The sequence below is a fragment of the Carcharhinus amblyrhynchos genome, chromosome 12 (assembly GCF_965287045.1).
Source record: "Carcharhinus amblyrhynchos chromosome 12, sCarAmb.v2.hapA, whole genome shotgun sequence".
In the NCBI taxonomy this organism is placed as follows: domain Eukaryota; kingdom Metazoa; phylum Chordata; class Chondrichthyes; order Carcharhiniformes; family Carcharhinidae; genus Carcharhinus; species Carcharhinus amblyrhynchos.
In genome coordinates, this window is record NC_137335.1 from 7,454,464 (window position 1) to 7,474,593 (window position 20,130).

Sequence of the window (20,130 nt, forward strand, 5' to 3'; positions counted from 1 at the left end):
CAAATACTTGATGGATTGCCAACGGGGTGACACAGGGTTAGTCTGATGTCTGGAGTATGGTTGTCATCTTTCGTGTAGCTTCTGGTGCTGGTTGAAACTGCTGTCAGGGGAATTGAAACTCCAAGTGACCATGGTTTAAAAACTCATCGCTTCCCGGATCTGCTACAAAATTTGTCAACAGCAGCACGAAATCCCTGAATCGCTTTAAGAATCTTTTCCCACTTGGTTCTTGGGTCGCTCTTGGTATTGTTTCCCACAGCAGAATGTTGGAAACTAGAACACCCCTTCCTCTCGCACTCGTTTTCTTCCTCTTGCCTCTCCACTTCAGAATTTATCCGATGACTTTCGTGGCGTTCTTTTCAACTTTATTTATACGACTGCATTTTCAACTGGCTCAGAAACCAGAGTGATGCTGGGAATTAAATTGGACGGCCTGATTGGTTGAAATTGTGGCATTTGAATTAGTTGCTTTTCTCTGGAATCTTTCCTGATCATATTTCAACATAATAAGTATTACAGCTAATGAGAAAAGGTTTGATTTTTTTTTCCTTGCTGCAGGCGGTTTCACTGCGCCATCCCAAGCACTTGATGTGCAATATCTTATGCACAAGACTTCTAATGAATTCAGATTTTTGCATCAGGAGTTATCTCTGCTGAAAAAGGAGGTTTTTTCCCTCCCCAGTGGAATCACATTGATATCAGGTTGTAGGCTAGGAATGTAACTACTATAATCATTCAAATTTGACATGTAATATTCTACAAATGTACTACCTACTATAGAACACAGTGTGGAACAACTGTACTCATTGTCTTTGTTGATGTAGTTTAACTATAATCAGGGCAAAAAAGAAAAAAAATGGACAGCACAGTGGTTAGCACTGCTGTCTCACAGCATCAGGAACTGGGGTTCAGTTCCCACCACGGGCCACTGTCTGTGTGGAGTTTGGATATTCTCCCTGTGTCTGCATGGGTTTCCTCCAGGTGCTCCAGTTTCCTCCCACAGCCCAAAGATGTGCGGGTTAGGTGGATTGGCCATATTAAATCGACTCTAGTGTAAGGGGGATTAGCAAGGTGAACAAGTGGGATTACAGGAATGGGGGTGGGTGGGATTGTGGTCAATGCAAACTTGATGGAGGGATTCTATGAATCTTACTCTATGCAAATGCTAGGAACTGTTCAAAGGGAAGTGCAATACAGTAGACTGGCTTTAGAATTACTAAGTATTCATCATCGTTGCAGTAGTGAATGTCTGATTGAGCACCTGTCTTTGCAGTCTTGATCGGTAAGATCAGCTCAACAGCCTTTCTTCCAAAGTGGCTTCTGAAAACTATTTTTTTTATTGACTCATGGGACATGGGCATCACTGCCTGGCCAGCATTTATTGCCCATCACTAGTTGTCCTTGGAGAGCAGTTGAGAGTCAACCACACTGCTGTGGATCCGGAGTCACATGTAGGCCAGACCAGGTGAGGACAGCAGATCTCTTTCCCTGAGGGACATTTTCTTTCATTGTTTGGAGACAAGGATATGAAATGTTCTTGCCACCCCACTCTTTTCACTAAATTTTACACAAATAAATTAATTTGCGGGAGAGGGACTCAAAGGGAGGGGAGAAGGTATGAAATAAAAGACCTGAAAATTGAAAAGCATCCCATTTTTTTCTCAGGGCTGCATTAGAAAGTTTTTTTGCATGCACCTCCTGACTCCCCAAAAGATGTGCGGGTTAGGTTGATTGGCTATGCTAAGAAATTGCCCCTTAGTATCCAGGGATGCGTAGGTTAGAGGGATTAGTGGGTATAATATGTAGGAATATGGGGGTAGGGCCTGGGTGGGATTGTGTTCAGTGCAGACTCGATGGGCCAAAGGGCCTCTTTCTGCACTGTAGGGTTCTATGTTCTATGTTCTAAAACCTATTCACCATCTACAAGGCATAAGTCAGGAGTGTGATGGAATACTCCCCATTTGCCTGGATGGGTGCAGCTCCAACAACACTCAAGGGGCTTGACACCTGCCAAGACAAAGCAGCTGGCTTGATTGGCACCACATCTAACAACATTCACTCCTTCCACCACCGACGCTCAGTAGCAGCAGTGTGTAATATCTACAAGATGCACTGCAGCAATTCACCAAAGATCCTTAGACAGCACCTTCCAAACCCATGACCACTTTCATCTAGAAGGACAAAAGGGCAGCAGACATATGCGAACACCATGTTTCCCTGCAAGCCACCCACCATCCTGACTTGGAAATATATTGCCGTTCCTTCGCAGTCGCTGGTCAAAATCCTGGAATTCGCACCCTAACGCAACATGGTCAACCCATAGAAGGCAGCTCACCACCACCTCCTCAAGGGCCATTAGGGATGGGCAATAAATGCTGGCCAGCCAGCGACACCATTATTCCACGAACGAATAAAACAAAATCCACATCTTCACCTGAAGGATAAGTAACAATCAATAATTGTTGACAAATTGAGCAAAAATAAATTGTGAATTTCCAGTTCTAATGAAAAGTATAGCACCAAACGTTCCAAAAAATGTGAAAAAAAGTTTTACAATTCAAATACTGAGAGTATTGTTGCATGGCATTGACAAAATATAATTAATTCTGCTCTAATGTTGAAATTTGAGATTATACACTGTAAATGGCTTTTGGATTTCAACGTAAGCTGAGAAAACTATACTTTTCTTCCTATACTCTTCTTCTGATAATGTAGACATTTGGGCAGGATTTACTTGCAATCCGCCATGCGTTTCGTGGTGGTGGGAGGTGGCCCCGCCATTCACTGGCAGCAGGATCTTCTGGCCCCTCCACTGTCAATGAGATTTCCCATTGTCACCGCCGTGAAGCCTGCAGCAGGACCAGAAGATCTCACCAGTGTGAAAGGCCAGAAAGTTCTGGCCATTTTCTGTGGTGACGGTTAAATTTCCTATCAATTCAAATTGAGTAAAGTGAATAGCACCAAAGTGATGATTTGATTCTTAATATTTCCAAATTAGCCAGTAATTTGACTTCAGTAACTGTGAATTATCCTTATTTTGAACATTTCATTAATACTATTCAGCAGAAAATATTTGACGGGTAGAACCTTTTATAAGAACAGAAAATGTTAGAAATACACAGCAAGTCCATGGTGGAGGATGCTGACTGCTAACATTACATCATCACTTTGTTTTTCAAATGATGACTGATGCGTTGTGTGTTTCCAACAGTTTTATTTCTTATTGCAAATTTTCAGCAATTGTGGTTTTATTTCTAGACCAGTTTTGCAGAAAGTGGCCCATACAAAGGGAAGAACAATTTAGAAGGAAGCCCATCACTGTAAGCACTACCATCACTCTAAACATTAAATCCAATGTGTCCTTAAACTTCCCTATCTACTCACCACCCAAACCCCCAGCCCAGTTGATCAGGATTGAGTGATATCTACCACCAGGCGCAGCAAGGTGGCATAGTGGTTAGCACTGCTGTCTCACAGTGGCTGTGCCCTGGGTTCAATTCCAGCCTCAGGTGACTTTCTGTGTGGAGCTTGCATATTCTCCCCATGCCTGCGAGGGTTTCCTCCAGGTGCTCTGGTTTCTTCCCACAATCCAAAAGTTGTTTTGGTTAGGTGGATTGGCTAAGCTAAATTGTGCCTTGATATCAGAGGGACTAGCAGGGTAAGTACGTGGGGTTACGGGGATAGGGCCTGGGTAGGAGTGTTGTCAGGGCAGGCTCGATGGGCCAAATGGCCTCCTTCTGCCCTGGAGGTATTCTATAATTTTACCTCATTGGCGGCTCTCATGGGAATACTTGAGACCAAGTGGAAAGGATTGGATGGGCATTTCAAGCAGACCAACACAACCTAACACCAGATAGACGTTTTAAAATGAGAATAGGAATGAATATTTGTAATTGATGACAATTTGTCTCCAAGAGGAACATCAAAAAATGTTCTATACAAAGGATTACATTGAGCTTTAAAGCATTGACTGCTGTATTCTGATATTAAGTATGATTCAGTGTACCTTCCATCTATATTAACTGATTTATTTTTTGTTACAGACTATAGTCAGAGGAAACAGAGCATGGAAAGACACCTCTTTAAATGGCCTTTTGGAAGAGTTCAATGATATTTCTGTAACTCGCTCAAACTCTCTGCGTAGGGAGAGTCCACCTGCTCCACCACAGAAAAATTCCAACCATAGCCTGTGCAGCCCTGAAGAAAATGGCTACAGCCATTATTATCTCAGACACTCATATGATATTGAACCTCCAAACGAGTTTACAGCAGGGAAATGCAAAGAACAGAGCAATCACACTGAAGACTGGGACGGACATCTCAAATATAACAAAGCTGCTCAACAAAATGGCCAGGATTCTAACAGAGTTCGGTCTGTAGAAACATATTACTTAGAAGAAAATGCGCACAAGGGAGATTTCGGTAGATTGCCACCAGACTATTATGCATACTTGGTGTCAAAGATTAGGCCTGCAGATCACATTATGGCAAGCAGGGACTCCCCAAGAGCTCAAAGGTCACCACCAGTTCACAGGAGACACCAACAAAGTACACCTTCTAGAAATGCTCAAAGAGAAATCCCTAGGGAAAAATTGGAATGCAAAGAGAAAGACTGGGGTCCAGATCCCCAAAGGGAAGACTTGGACAAGCGACCAAAGTCATCCTATGTCATACAGACAAGTCCTCAGCCGACTATGAGACAGAGATCAAAATCAGGATCTGGACTGCAGGAGCCAAGTGTGCCATATGCTGCCAGTGCATTTAAGTCAACACATCCCACTGGACATGCATATAGTTCATACACATATCCAAGGCTGTCGGAGTCGACGGCTGTATCATCCATTCCGAAGGTAAAGGCCACTTTCACATTCAAGCCTTCAGCACTTGTATTCACATCTGCATTCCATCACTGCGTGGCACTGTGTGGTTTGATTTCATTGAATCTCCATCCTCCCTAGTTACAATTTATCTACCTACCCACTCTGCTTTTATTAGCTGATTCAAGTGTAATTGTACTCTTTGAATTTTAAAACAAATGCTTTCTTCTAAAGGCGTTTGATCTTAATGGATTTAGAGAGTCAACATACAGTCATTAACATTTTAAAGAAACCTTGACACGTAAGTAAGAAAGTAGTTATATATTACAAACATTATTAAATGAAGAAGTAAAATTACTATCAAGACTGTGAACAATTGCCCCCAGTTATGTCATGGAGATCAATATTGGCATTGTATGGTTAGGGTGCTGTACATTATGCTAATCATTCTTGTGTTTTTGCAAATCACAGAACCATTTTATATTTGTATTCTGATTTTGCACATTCATCAATCAGTGCTGCTCAAATCTGCTTACCAGGAAATGCACGAGTGGCCAACAGAATCCCCGGTTTTTCCTACATCTTTCAGAAGTGCATCCCTAAACAGAACGAGATTGAGAGCCAAACATTGTAGGAAATTAAGAAGCAACAGCTCTGTGCTGCCAGTCTGTTGTCATACAAACGGTCTGATGTGTGACAGTGTTTAGCTTTTTTGTCATTTTTTATATTGGTGTTTCCATAAGTTTTTTTTTGTTGGGAATAAAGATCGATCAGTTGTTCGCAGCTGTGTCAGCTGAGATCCATTTGTACTGCAGCTAAGAGGATGGATGAAGCAACTCACACCTTAGTCTCTAGCAGGACAGCACTGCAATTGGTACCTCGCTGTGAACACCCACTTTGGCAGTACACCTCCAGCTTTGTTGGTCGTTTCTCCCTTTTAGCCCAAATTGCATTTATATAGCAGCCTTAAAATAGTTAAACTGATTCGTGGTGCATTGTGAAAAAAAGGTTGACACTGAGGCAATGACAATCACCAATAAGTGACACTGACCACCGCCCCTTGATATTCAATGTTGTTACCTCACTGAATCCCCTATTGTCAACATCCTGGGGGTTGCCATTGACCAGAAACTCAACTGGACTCACCACATAAACACAATGGCTACAAGAGCAGGTCAGAGACTAGGAATACTGCGGCAAGTAACTCACTTCCTGACTCCCCAAAGCCTGTCTATCATCTACAAGGCACAAAAGAGGACTGTAATGGAATACTCCCTACTTGCCTGGATGGTTGCAGCTCTAATAACACTCATGAAGCTTGACACCATCCAAGACAAAGCAGCCCGCTGCATTGGCACACATCTACCAAATTCCACTCCCTTCACCACCAACACTCAGTAGCATCATGTGTGTACTCTACAAGATGCACTGCAGCAATTCACCAAAGATCCTTAGACAGGACCTTCCAGACCCACAACTGCTTCCATCTAGAAGGACAAGGGTCCATGGGAACGCTGCCATCTGCAAGTTCCCTCTAAGCCACTCACCATCCTGACTTGGAAATATATCGCCGTTCCTTCACAGTCGCTAGTCAAAATCCTGGTATTCCCTCCCTAATGACATTGTGAGTCAACCCACAGCCCATGAACTGCAACGAAAAGGTGGCTCACCACCACCAAGGACAACCAGGGATGGGCAATAAATGCTGACCTGGGCAATAAATGCTGACCTAGCCAATGATGCCCATATCCCAGGAATGAATTAAAAAGTGATGCACGTGGGATATTAGGAATTGTGACCAAAAGCTTGGTCAAAGAGGTTGGGTTGGTATTAATGAGCATCTTAAAGAAAGGGAGAGAGGCAGAGACGTTTGCAGAGGGAACTCCGGAGCTGATAAGCTGAAGAGACAGCCGTCAATGCTGGAAGAACAAAAATCAGGCATGTGCATCAGGACTGGAGTTGGTGGAACTTAGAGATCTTGTAGGATTGTGGGGCTGGAGAGGGTGACAGAAATAGGAGGGGCAATGCCATGGAAGGATTTTCAAACAAGAATGAGAATTCTAAAATCAAGGTATTGTCGGGCTGAGTTGGGCAGTGAGGTATACCTGGTGACGGGTGAACAGGAATTGGTGTGAGTTATGAATTTTGGATGGTCTCTAGTTTACAGAGCATTTGTGATGCCAATAAGGAGAGCATTAAAGTAGCTGAGCCCAGAGGTGACAGAGGCATTGGCGAGGACTTCAGCAGCAATTGAGCTGAGACAGGGGCAGAGGCAGAGACAGGTGATGTTCTTGAGCTGAAAGGATCTTAATGAAGGGGAGGAAGAAGACTCAGAAATTCAGATCAGTACCAAAAACGGCGCCCAATTTCTGAGGTCTGCTTCTCCTAAGACAGTGGCCAGGTTGAGGGGTGGAGTTGATGGCTAAGGAATGAATTTTGTCAGGAATGACTTGTGGCTTCCCAGCATCTAGTTGGAAAAAACACCTGTTCTTCCAATAATGTGGGAACAATTTTACTGTGAGTGCAAATAGCGGGCACAAAATCCCCCGAGAATTGGAAAACGAGAATCTCCCCGGCAAGATCTCATTTTTCCCACCCCTCGCCTGTGACATAACAAGGTTCCCGTCCAGGAAGTGGCAGAGCTAAGGGCTCTGGGGAGCTCCAGTGGGGAAGGGTGGTCCCCTTCACTGTGAGGGCAGCTGTCTGTTTCTGTGTGAAGGTGGCGGAGGGGTATTTTCTACTGTGCAGATTAGGTGCCATCTCGACGGAGCCAGCGTTGTTGGGTCTATTAGGCCGCACACCGCCAACATGATGGCAAAAACTATGCTTCCATATCTTTTGTGCAGAGTGCCATAACATCTGGAGAGAAAGTTGTGCAGCTGGAGAGCTACATATCGGTTTTCACGCCTCAGCCAGCATTCTGTGCAGAGTGCACAAAGGTTTGTTTGATTGGCATCATAACAAATCAGAGGCAGTGGAGGGATCAAGTGAGATATTGGGGATTTAAAGATTTACCTAATGCTTTAGTGTAGTATAGATACTCAGCTTTATTCTCAAATACAAACTTACAAGCGCCACATAAATAATTTCACTTAAAAATTCCTCCTGTCTTCTCTACTCATTTTGCCTGATTTGACAGAGTTCTATTCTATACTAAAATTAACTATGATAATCTGTCACAGAAGTAGTTAATTTTTAGCTATTAATCGAGCAATATCCTTTATGAAGACCCTTGAACATTGCTGAAAAAAGAAACTGTCCAAGCTTTTTGTCTTGCAAACATTAGGACAGACATACAAATATCAGATTTCAAAGGTACTGACAATTCATACTGCATGTGAAAAGGGTGCTAATTGGTTGGTAAATGGATTCTGATTCATCTTGCAGTTGCCATGAGGAATGCACCAGGGAACAGTTGCCTCCCATGCTTTTGTTGAATTGAAATAGGTACAATGTTCGGACATGTTCAGATCCCTGGTGCAGTCACCATAGCAAAGCCTTGACCAATCATCCACTTGCTAACCAATGACCATCCTTTTCTCATGTAGTATAAATTGTTATTTTTGAAATCTGGTATTCTTGCATCTGTCCTAATCAATGCAAGCTGTCCAGGTGTGGCCAGCGACTGAGTTATGTTGTCAAGGATTGTGGCTCTTACTAATTATAGGCATAGGCTTATTTTTAAACTGTTCAATGTGTAGTATTTCTTCAAACATTAAATATGAACGGCATGGTGGCACTGCTTTAGCACTGCTGCCAGGGACCCGGGTTCGATTCCCAGCTTGGGCCACTGTCTGTGTGGAGTCTGCATGTTCCCCCCACATCTGCGTGGGTTTCCTCCGGGTGCTTCGGTTTCCTCCTACAGTCCATAAGACATGCTGGTTAGGTGTTAAATTCTCTCTCAGTGTACTTGATCAAGTGCCAGAGTGTGGCGACTAGGGGAGTTTCACAGAAACTTCATTGCAGTGTTAATGTAAGCCTACTTGTGACACTAATAAATAAACTTGAACCTTTAATAGGACCTTGGCAGTTACACACAAGGAAGGGACACAGGTGGAACTCTTGTGAAAACTAGAGATAACGGCAAATATTAATAGCTATCTCTGGCTATTTATTTTAATTCTCCAATCAGTGGCAAATGGAATTTAACCCGGAAAAGTGTGAGGTAATGCAATTAGGGAGAGGCTAACAGGGCAAAGGATTACACTACGAATGGTAGGACGCTGGAACATACTGAAGATCAGAGGGACATTGGAGGACAAATCTACAGATCCCTGAAGGGTGGCAGGGCAGGTAGTTAAGGCTTGCCTTTATTAGAGTACAAAAGCAGGGAGGTCATGTTGGAACTGTGTAAAACTGGTTTGCCACAAGTGGAATACTGTGTGCAGTTCTGGTCACCACATTATATGAAGGATGTGATTGCATATGAGAGGAAGAAGAGGGGATTAATCAGGATGCTACCTGGGTTGAGGATTTGAGCTATGAGAAAAGATTGGAGTAGAGAAAATTGAGGAGGGACCTGATACAGCTGCATAAGATTGAGGGGCATAGATAGGGTGGATACAAAGGTACTTTTTCCATTAGTTAGAGGGGTCAATAACCAGGAGCTAGAGTTTTAAGATAAAAAGTAGAAGCCTAAGAGAGTAGTTGAGAAAAAATTCTGGAACATAAGAACATAAGAAATAGGAGCAGGAGTAGGCCATCTAGCCCTTCGAGCCTGCCCCGCCATTCAATAAGATCATGGCTGATCTGTCGTGGCTCAGTTCCACATTCCCGCCCTTTCCCCATAACCCTTAATCCCCTCTCTTATCAAAAACCCATCAACCCGCGCCTTAAAAATATTTAGCGAGGCAGCCTCCACCACTTCAACGGGCAGAGAATTCCAGAGATTCACCACCCTTTGAGTGAAGAAGTTCCTCCTCAACTCTGTTCTAAACCACCCCCCCTTTATCTTGAGGCTGTGCCCCCTAGTCCTGCTATCCTTTCTGAGCGGGAAGAGTCTCTCCACCTCTATCCTATCCATCCCATTCATCATCTTATATGTCTCAATGAGATCTCCCCTCATTCTTCTAAACTCTAACGAGTACAAGCCTAATTTATCCAGCCTCTCCTCATAGCTCAACCCCCTCAACTCCGGCATCAGCCTAGTAAACCTCCTCTGCACTCCCTCCAAGGCCAAAATATCCTGAACTTGCTGCCTGAAAGGGTAGTTGAGTCAAAAACCCTCATAATATTTAAGAAGTATTTACCTGTTCACTTGTGCTGAGCAACCTCCAGGGCTATGGACCAAGCGCTAGGAAATGGAATTAGTGTAATCAGATCTTTGTTGACTGGAGTTTAGAAGAGTGGGAAGGGATCTCATTAAAACATACAAAATTCTGATGACTAGACAGACTGGATGCAGTGATGTTATTTCCTCTGGCTGGGGATATCAAAAACAAGGGGTTGCAGTCTTATGATACGGGGTATGTAATTTAGGGCTGAAATGAGGAGAAACTTCTTCACTGAGAGTCGTGCTCCTGTGGCATTCTACCACAGATGGCAATGGAGGACAAGTTATTGAATATGTTTAAGGAGGAATTATATTTATAGCAACCCAAAACATCAAAAGGTATGAGAGAGTACGGCGCTGAGATAAAGAATCAGCCATGATCGTAAGAATGACCGAAGGCTCGAAGGGCTGAATGACCTACCCCTGCTTTTCTATGTTTCTATCACTAAAATAAAGGAACAGTTAGGTCCATTAATGTTGGTTGCAATTTAGCGACACACTACAAATCCTGCTGACAAATGAGAAGCCCAAAACAGGATTCATGCTGGTTTGGGATCTTCCCTGCAGCTACCCCCCTGCCCCCCTCACCCCACCTCTGATGACACATTCAAGTTCATGCCCAGGAAAGTTGTGAACCTGATTAGCATTTTTTTTATAATTTGAATCTCATTATCGACCTTATTGTCGCTACTGCCGTGAGGGGAATGCCCCAATGCGTGCATTGTGGGTCAGGTCGCCTTGATGCTTGCTTGGTTGGGGGGGGGGGGTTGCGGGGTAGGGAGGTCACCTCGATGCTTCTTGCAGGTGGGGGAAGGTCCTTTGTGATCATGTAGTGGGAAATTTAATTCCAGCACAGATTGGGGCACCTTTAAAGATGGTGCCCTGATAGAGCCAGGTCCCACCCTGCCAGAGTGATATTCCTTATACGCTCAGTGACAGAAAATCTGGAGTGAAAACTTGGCTCTGCATCCGGAGAGCCATTTTGCAGTCTGAACCTTACACATTTTAGGAAAACTCCGCCTGTTGTAACTAATCAAAAGCTTGAAGCATATATGTAGATCTGATCAGTTTTTCCTTGCACAATCAAACTTGCCCTTGTAGATTTTTGAATATTCTTTTGTATAACTACACACCAGAGACACAGTGGCGCAGTGTTTAGCACTGCTGCCTTGCAGCAAAAGGGACCCGGGTTCAATTCCTGGCTTAGATCATTGTCTGTGCAGAGTCTGCACATCTTCCCCATGTCTGCATGGATTTTCTCCGGGTGCTCCGGTTTCCTCCCACAGTCCAAAGATGTGCGGGTTAGGTGGATTGGCCATGCTAAATTGCCATTAGTATCATGGGGACTAGCTAAGGTAAGTGCATGAGGATAGGGACTGGGTGGGATTGAGGCCAGTGCAGACTCAGTGGGCTGAATGGCCTCCTTCTGAACTGTAGGATTCTATGATTCACCAATTTTCTTTTTAATTCTTCCTTTCCTCCACGATTGTCAAACTCTTCATGGGTAATGGATCACCAGACAGAAGTCTCCTTACTTTATTCAATGCCGTGTCTAAATAGTTATCCATCATTTATGATTTAGACGTGAAATGTGGCAGGTACCAAAGCTGAGTTTGATTTACCCTATGTACTTGTGTGCCTACTTTCCAGCAGAGTCATTGTGTAGCACGAGGGAATCAGGATTTTTTTCCCCTCCCCTTACTCCCTTATTTAGGGGGCATATGATGCATGGTAGCATCCCACCTCTCGGCCGGAAGTTTCAATCTGGTCGTGGAAGCTGTGTTCATAACTGGCTAAAAAGTTTGATTATCACTCTGCAAAATCCTTCCAATGCACTGGGACAGATGGCAAAGAGTGGGAGCGTTCTCTGGTCACCATATGCAAAAGGCAATGAGAAACCAGTGCAGTATATTGACGGACATAATCATGGGCTAATCCAATGGCCATCATGGTCACCAGTGCCTTCTTGGGGCATGATGTTGACTCACCTGATGAAGGAGCAGTGCTCCAAAAGCACGTGATTCCAAATAGACCTGTTGGACTTTAACCTGGTGTTGTGAGACTTCTACTTGCAGCATGGTACCTTTAGGAGGAGAACATTCTGATCCACTCCCCACTTACTCACCCACCCAACCCCCACTCCCTCATTTGAGTACGAGATGGGCCACAACCAATTATACCAACTCTGGCCCCATCCCAGCTGAGAGCTGTGAAATAGGCTCAAGGGGTTAAATGTCCTAAATCCTATTCCTGTTATCTAATTCAGAACACATGACAAATCCAACCTGCTGTCTTCCCAGTCTTGTGGTTAATCTGCAAAATTTCAAAATCATCATTTGATAAGTGGCCTAACGGTTATAAAATGTAATTTAGAGACAGTTCTTTCAGATCGTTTTTTTTTATTCATTCATGGGATGTGGGCATCACCAGCTGGACCAGCATTTATTGCCCAGTCCTGAGGGCGTTTAAGAGTTAACTACATTGCTGTGGATCTGGAGTCATGTGTAGGCCGGACCAGGCAAGGATGACAGATTTCATAGAACCATGGAATCCCTACAGTCCAGAAGGAGGCCATTCAGCCCATTGAGTCTGTACCGACCACAATCTGACCCAGACCTCCTTCCCATTAGCCCACACATTTACCCTGTTAATCCCCCTGACACCAGGGTCAATTTAGCATGGCCAATCAACCTAACCCACACATTTTTGGAGTGTGGGAAGAAACCAGGGCACCCGGAGGAAGCGCATACGGACACGGGCAGAAAGTGCAAACTCCACACAAACTGACCCGAGGCCAGAATTGAAACTGGGTCCCTGGTGCTGTGAGACAGCAATGCTAACCACTGTGCCTTCCCTAAAGGACATTAGTGAACCAGATGGGTTTTTATAACAATCATCAATGATTTCGTGGTCATCATTAGACTTTTAATTCCAGATTCTTACTGAATTCAATTTTCACCATCTGCCACGATGGGAATTGAACCCAGGTCCTCAGTGCATTACCTTGAGTCTCTGGATTACTAGTCCAGCAACAATACCACGACACCACTGCCTCCCCTCCTGGAACATCAAGATGCATTTTGGGAATTGAGCAAGAGCTGTCTCCAAAAATCTGGTAACCTGGCAGATTTAATGCTTCCTTTCTTGTCTCCAAGTACAATACAGGAACCTTTAACTCCATTGATATTAAAGTGAAGATAATGTAGAGATTAGACTTCACGCACAGTAAGTAATTATTCGTCTGGCATAGTCAAGTTAAATTGTGCAAGAGATCATTTATCTAATGCAGTTATTATTTTCCTAGACCTTTTCATTTCCTTTCTATTCATGTTGATTTTACTCTGTGGAGTGGTTTATCAGGGAGAGGATATACTAGAGGGTGCTGAAACAGAGTTTTAGTTCATTTACAATGCACAGTGTATTAAAAACTTATCTCTGTAGGGAAAACAAAACTGATTTTAATTGACTATTGATTACTTCCAAGCATTTTGTAGTAATTTATTTTATGCCTCTCTCTAATTACATTTTAAAAATTAAAATGTTGATTTAGAATGGAAAATGTATAACTGTGCATTAGAATCCCTACAGTCAGAAAGAGGCCATTTGGCCCATCAAGTCTATAGCGATCACAATCCTACCCAGGCCCTATTCCTGTAACCTGCATTTACCCTGCTAATTCCCTTGACGCTAGGGGCAATTTAGCATGGCCAATCAACCTAACCCGCACATCTTTGGATTGTGGGCGAAACTGGAGCACCCGGAGGAAGCCTACACAGACACGGAGAAAGTACAAACTCCACACAGACAGTGACCTGAGGCTGGAATTGAACCCGGGTCCCTTTCGTCTCCCTTCTTGTTTGGAGATTATATAACATTCTGATAGGCAACTTAACCACTGTTTAAGCAGGACCAGCAATGTAGCCATATCACAGATATGTGTCCACTTGAAGACTTTCTAATACTGCTATATAGTGCGCACCCTGAAACACTTACAGTGAGCTGTCAGCGCCAGTTCATTTGGTTCTCACCTGTGAGCTTGTTTCTGGGCGCAGTCAAATTTCTGAGATCTCGGACAGAATTCACCCATGGCCCCACCAGCGAGTACAGTGGTGGGAGGAAGGGGGAGCATTCAACGAGAGTTCAAAACTTCACTTTGCGCCGGCATGAATTTCCCACGGGATCTTCCTCCATAACGGTGGATCGGGAAACCCACAGCGTGAAACTGATTTGCATCCCACAAATGGGATGCAGATGGTGGCCTGACCAGATTCTTCCAGCAGCCCCCCCCTTCCCCCAACGCCCAATTCTCTGACACCAGCTGGAAAACACCATCCACATCCAGCCTGGAAGAGTGTGGCGTGTGAAAGTCAGGACTCGCCTGACCCATTCCAGCTGTTGCCTCTAGAGTTTGGGGTGAAGGCCACTCACAACCCTGGATCCAGGAACACCACAGCAGTGGGTCGGGGGAGCATCGACAGGTTCAGATTGCAGATTCAGCACCATCAAGGAGATCCACCTTCCAGCCTCAAGTGTCCTGGATGACCCCAACTTTTTCAGGTCAATCTTCCACTTCAGTGGAGATCCATTATTTTCAGGAGGTCCATCTTCTTTCTTCAGTGGTGGGTGAGAGATATCGGGTACCTTTTTAATATGGCACACAGATATGATGGTGGGATTCACCATCATGCTCACCCTACCAGGAATATGACTTTACACTCCATGGTGCATAATTAATGAGGTCAGGGCCGGAAGATGTGGCATGATTTCCTACCGGCCTCTGCAGCGGGGGTCATTCCCCCCCATCCTCCTTCCCCAGCCACGGGACTAAGTTGCAGGTATAAGAATTCCATCCCTATGTCTGCTTATAAAGGGAAGCACTTCACTGAGAAAGTTGAAATTGTCGAGCTGCATTTAGGTATTAATCAATTGAGCATTAGTTAAACATGAAATTGAGAGCAAACTGACTAATTTAATTAAATATTAATATTCTGCTGTGCTTCCCACTTATGTTTAATCACACTATTTGGAAACTCCAAGAGTTCATCAAATGATAGAATCCTACGTGCAGAAGGACACCGTATTGAGTCTGCACTGACAACAATCCACCCAGGCCCTAACCCCATGTATTTACGTTGCTAATCCCCCTGACACTGAGGGGCAATTTAGCATGGCCAATCCACCTAACTTGTGCATCTTTGGAGTGTGGGAAGAAACCTGAGCACCCGGAGGAAACCAAAACAGACACTGGCAGAATGTGCAAACTCCACACAGACAGTGATCCAAGCTGGGAATCGAACCCGGATCCCTGGTGCTGTGAAGCAGCGGTGTTAATCATTGTGCCACTGTGTCACCCAGTTAGAGTGACAGAGAAGAGGGAAAAAAAAACAACCTTTTTAAGGAAATGTTAGTTAATCTATGAAAGAAAAATACAAATGTATTGGGAAATGAAACTGTATCCAAATATAGTAAAAATGAAGTAAGTATCCCTATGGTGCCTGTAATGAAATGTGTGTATGGTATGTTCTGAATTCAGAAATTTGAAGTTGCATATCTTGTTGAATTTGTAGTCCACCATTCCTACTCCCTCAATTGCTGCTAAAAGTAGAGTCATGTAAATTCACACTGGACCTTTTCTCTTGTGATGTTTTGTTTCTCGTTTCAATAATTTAATTAAAAATCATTGTTTTCCTAAACCTGGCATGAAACCTCCACTTAACAGACACTAGAACACTTTGAAAAATGGGCAATATCTGTTTGCCTGATATTTACCCATGTATAGTCATTTTATTAAGTGTCACGTGGAAGAAAGCTTGCAACTGAAAGCTTGCAACTGGACACTCATAACTATTTTGTCCTAAAGCATTTGTTTTTTTGATTGCTACAAATGTTCTAAATAATTAGTCATCCTAGTAACTGCAACCCATTAAGTGGAGGAACTGAAGTTAAAATTGTAACCTTACAATTGGGGCGGCACAGTGGTTCGCACTACAGCCTCACAGCACCAGGGACCCAGGTTCAATTTCCAGCTTGGGTCACTGCCTGTGCGGAGTTTGCACGTTCTCTCCATGTCTGTGTTTCCTGCGGGTGATCCAGTTCCCCCCCCCCCCCCCACCCGACAGTCTGAAAGATGTGCTGGCTAGGTGCACTGACCATGCTAAATTCTCCCTCAGTGTACCTGAAAAGGTGCCAGAATGTGGCGACTAGGGGATTTTCGCAGTAACTTCATTGCAGTGTTAATGTAAGCCTGCTTGTGACACTGGTAGGCTTACATTAACACAGCAGTGAAGTTACACCAGCCTCTGCTGTAAAGGTTAGAGCACCAAGATTGAAATTTAATGGGTGAAAGGACTAAACAACCTTCATTGAACTTTATAGCTATTCCAGTCCAGAGGGTTAAAAATCAAAGCCTCTATTCAAATGTATCTTGTTTACATGTTCTGATCACACTGTCCATTTAAATATACGTGCATCACGGATAGAATTTTCGTGTCCTGCCATCCACGGGAGTTTTAAAGGGTGGCACAGGACCATGCAAAGTTCATCGGACCTCAGGTGGGAATTTCCAGTCTTGGGATGGGTGCAGCCGGAATAATCCTGCCCTAGTTCTCTGCAATATTACTTGATATTTTGTTATGTGAATCAACACAGTCCATTCCTCTTCCATTCCCAGTACTCAATTACAGTCTAACAAATTTTTCTCAATTAATATCATATTTTAGTAAGTGAGGGTCATGACCCAAAGAACAAAATCATGCCCATGAGGTTTGATCCCGACTCTTCCTAGTCCAAAGATGTGCCTCATGGGGACTAGCTAGGGTAAATGCATGGGGTTGTGGGGATAGGGCCTGGGTGCAATCGTGGTTGGTGCAGACTCATTGGGCCAAATGGCCTCCTTCTGTACTGTAGGATTCTAAAATTCTACTTCAGTGAGACAGCTGGCACAGTTTTTCTTTCTGCAGCTGGCTTGACTATCTTTCTTTTAACTTTTCTTTTTTGCCCCTTTGGACCCTGGGTGGGAAGTGTCAGGAGCAAGGGTACTCCTGAGACCCACACCACTTCCTTGGGCATTGCCATCCCCAACGTTCTCACTCCCTCTCAGCATTGGCGCCTGTGGGTAACTCCCCCACCCAACCCTAACCTTCCATTGGATCCTCAGCAACGCATGGTGAGAGTTTAAAGGATTTGAAGCATAATCATGTTTAATCTTTGTGTTGGATATTAAGTTGAATATTGGGAAAACTTTCTAGAATTTCAGCCGTAATGATAAAACAAGAAACTCGTAAGTTAGAAGAAGTAGCAAGATGGATTTTAAGAAAAGGAGACTGGAGGCCAAATAGGGTTGGACTAAGATTTAGCAGGTTAGGATTGGTGACTCTAACCCTATGAACTTTAAAACTAATACATGGCAGACTGCCATGCCCTGCTCTTAGTGAGACCAAAATACTCGTAATTTGACATAAGAGCATCTCAGTTTCTGCCAGTGTTCAACTTGCCCTTGCATGTTTTAGGCTGCATTCTTTGCCAGACAAGTTGCTGAAAGTCTTGAGTTGGCAACAGTGCAATGAGAGGGAAAGTGCACATCTGGAACCTGAATGAACAGGGTAAGCAATTATGCATTTCATTATCAAACTGAAGGTTCATGAAATTAACAGTGTCAGGACTGAGAAGGAAGGGTAAATCAAAGTGGGTGAATCCAATGTCAAATCCAGTACGGAAAATGAAAACAAAAAACAAAGGAAATGAGGTGTAATAAGAATTGCTTTTACTGTTAAACTCCTTGCGAGTGTGATGATCCAGTTCGCCTCGCCTCGCCTTCATGAATTTTGTACAAAAAAACCCAACAACAATTGAAATCTGATGAAATGAGAGTCCACACCTGTATAATTAATTTTCAGTCGTAGAGAGGTTGGCTGAAATTTTCCACCTTTGCTGAGATTTTCCTGTGCTACTGAAAGTGAATGAATTTTTTAGCCAGAACATCAGATTTTCCATTCTCACTCGCAGCAGGTCCTGCCAAGGGCAGCATCGGAAAATCCCACCCATTGATTGACAGGAACACTTCCACATCATCAAAAAGGAGGTCAAATTGAAAAAGATTGTAACGAATCTTGTACTTACATTGCTTGCTGAAATAGGAACCCAAGGCCATTCAATGCATCTGAGTGGTGAGCTACAGGGTGGAGACTGTTTTAAAGACAGAATGGCACAATTTAGATGGCAACTGTTGGATTATCTGCCTCTTTTTCATTCACCAAAGTAGCTATACCATTTGTGAATAAATAAAAGTGAGTGTGGCTAGCTGTACCATTATTTTGATATCAAATTATTGCCCATTCTGTTATAATGGTGAATGCAGCCCAGAATGGCAATCATGAAAGTTGCGCACCTTTTATTTATTTGGAGGACAGTTTCAATGGTGGTTCTGCCTCTATTGTCACTGAAGAAGGAATACCACTTAATATGTGAGGGAGATATGTTAAAACAATGGGTAGAATTTAATGCCCTCCCCCATGGTGAGTTTAGTGGTGGGCGCACTTAATCGGACAGGAGGCTGGTGAGTGGGGGCCCTGCTGCTTTCCCACCTCCACCCTGATAAATTCTATGGTGGGAAGTCCCCTGGCTGGCAGTTAATGCCCATTTAAGGGCCTTTTCCCAGTTATGCTGCTACCAACCCCAACCACCTACCAAGTGGTGAGCACTACAAGCAAGCCACTGTGGGATAGCTTGTGGACTTCTGATGGTGGCGGTGGGGTGCCTCCCTCCCTCCGTCCCTCATTCAGATGCATTCAATGCATGGCTGAGAAACAAGCTTCGGGATGCATGGATCCCTGCTGAGAGGGCTGCAGCAATGTTACCAGATCTCATGTTGTTGTCATAGCTACCACCACCTCCCAACAACACTGCTTTCAATGTAGTTACTGGCCTCTGATGGATTGGAGCTCTCAGCAGACAGGAATCTGGCCCCTGGGGTCCTCAATCCTGGGGAAGACCAGCCACCGTCCTTTTAAGTTTCCCAGTGGTCTTATTCACGGGACGTCCCTAAAAGTTCCATCGCAGGGCACACACCAGCTGTGCAGCCAGTGAGTGAGACCCCCATCATTTGTTTTGATTTATTATTGTGACATGTATTAGTATACAGTGAAATGTTTTGTTTCTTGCACGCTATACAGCCAAAGCATACTGTTCATTGAGAAGGAAACGAGACAGAGCAGAATGTAGTGTTACAGTCGTAGCTAGGGCGTAAAGAAAGATCAACTTAATGCAAGGTAGGTACATTCAAAGTCTGACAGCAGTAGGGAAGAAGTTATTCTTGAGTTGGTTGGTACGTGACGTCAGACTTTTGTACCTTTCTCCCAACAGAGAAAGGTGGAAAAGAGAATGTCCGGGGTGAGTGGTGTCCTTAATTATGCTGGTTGCTTTGCCGAGGCAGCAGAAAGTGTGGACAGAATCAGTGGATGGGAGGCAAGTTTGCATGATGGATTGGGCTATATTCAAGATCTTTTGTAGTTTGTTGTGGTCTTGGACAGAGCAGGAGCCATACCAAGCTGTAGTACAATCAGAAAGAATGTTTTCTATGGCGCATCTGTAAAAGTTGGTGAGAGTCATAGCTGACATGCCAAATTTCCTGAGTCTTCTGAGAAAATAGAGGCATTGGTGGGCTTTTTAACTGTAGTGTCACATGGGGGGACCTGGATAGGTTGTTAGTGATTTGGATACCTAAAAACCTGAAGCTCCCGACCATCTCTACTTCCATTGAATACCACCCAGTGTTTAATTGGGTTCTCACCATACTTGATTGAGAACAATCTTTCAACTTCTGCTGGATATCTTACATGCAGGAGACTGTGATTATAGTGTATACATCCTTAGGAGCACACTGGGTTGAGTTTCTTTTAAAGGAAAGAACTTGCCTTTATATAGAACTCTTTGCATCCTCAGAGAGTCCCAATGAATTATCTTTTGAGTACCAACATTCTTACACAGTTAAAATTGATAGCCAGTTTCAGGATAACAGAGTCCCACAAACAACAATGAGATACA

The 20,130-nt window shown here is 43.8% G+C and overlaps 1 protein-coding gene across 8 annotated transcripts in view; it reads left to right on the top strand.

Annotated features, from left to right (window-relative positions):
* Window positions 1-20,130, top strand: part of pak5 (p21 protein (Cdc42/Rac)-activated kinase 5) — a 209,070-nt gene that overhangs the window by 157,216 nt on the left and 31,724 nt on the right. For all 8 annotated transcript variants that reach the window (XM_080200026.1, XM_080200027.1, XM_080200025.1 and 5 more), the window contains one exon: window positions 4,044-4,850. In XM_080200026.1, coding sequence (XP_080056152.1) covers window positions 4,044-4,850 — 807 coding nt within the window. The remainder of the gene's footprint in view (window positions 1-4,043; window positions 4,851-20,130) is intronic.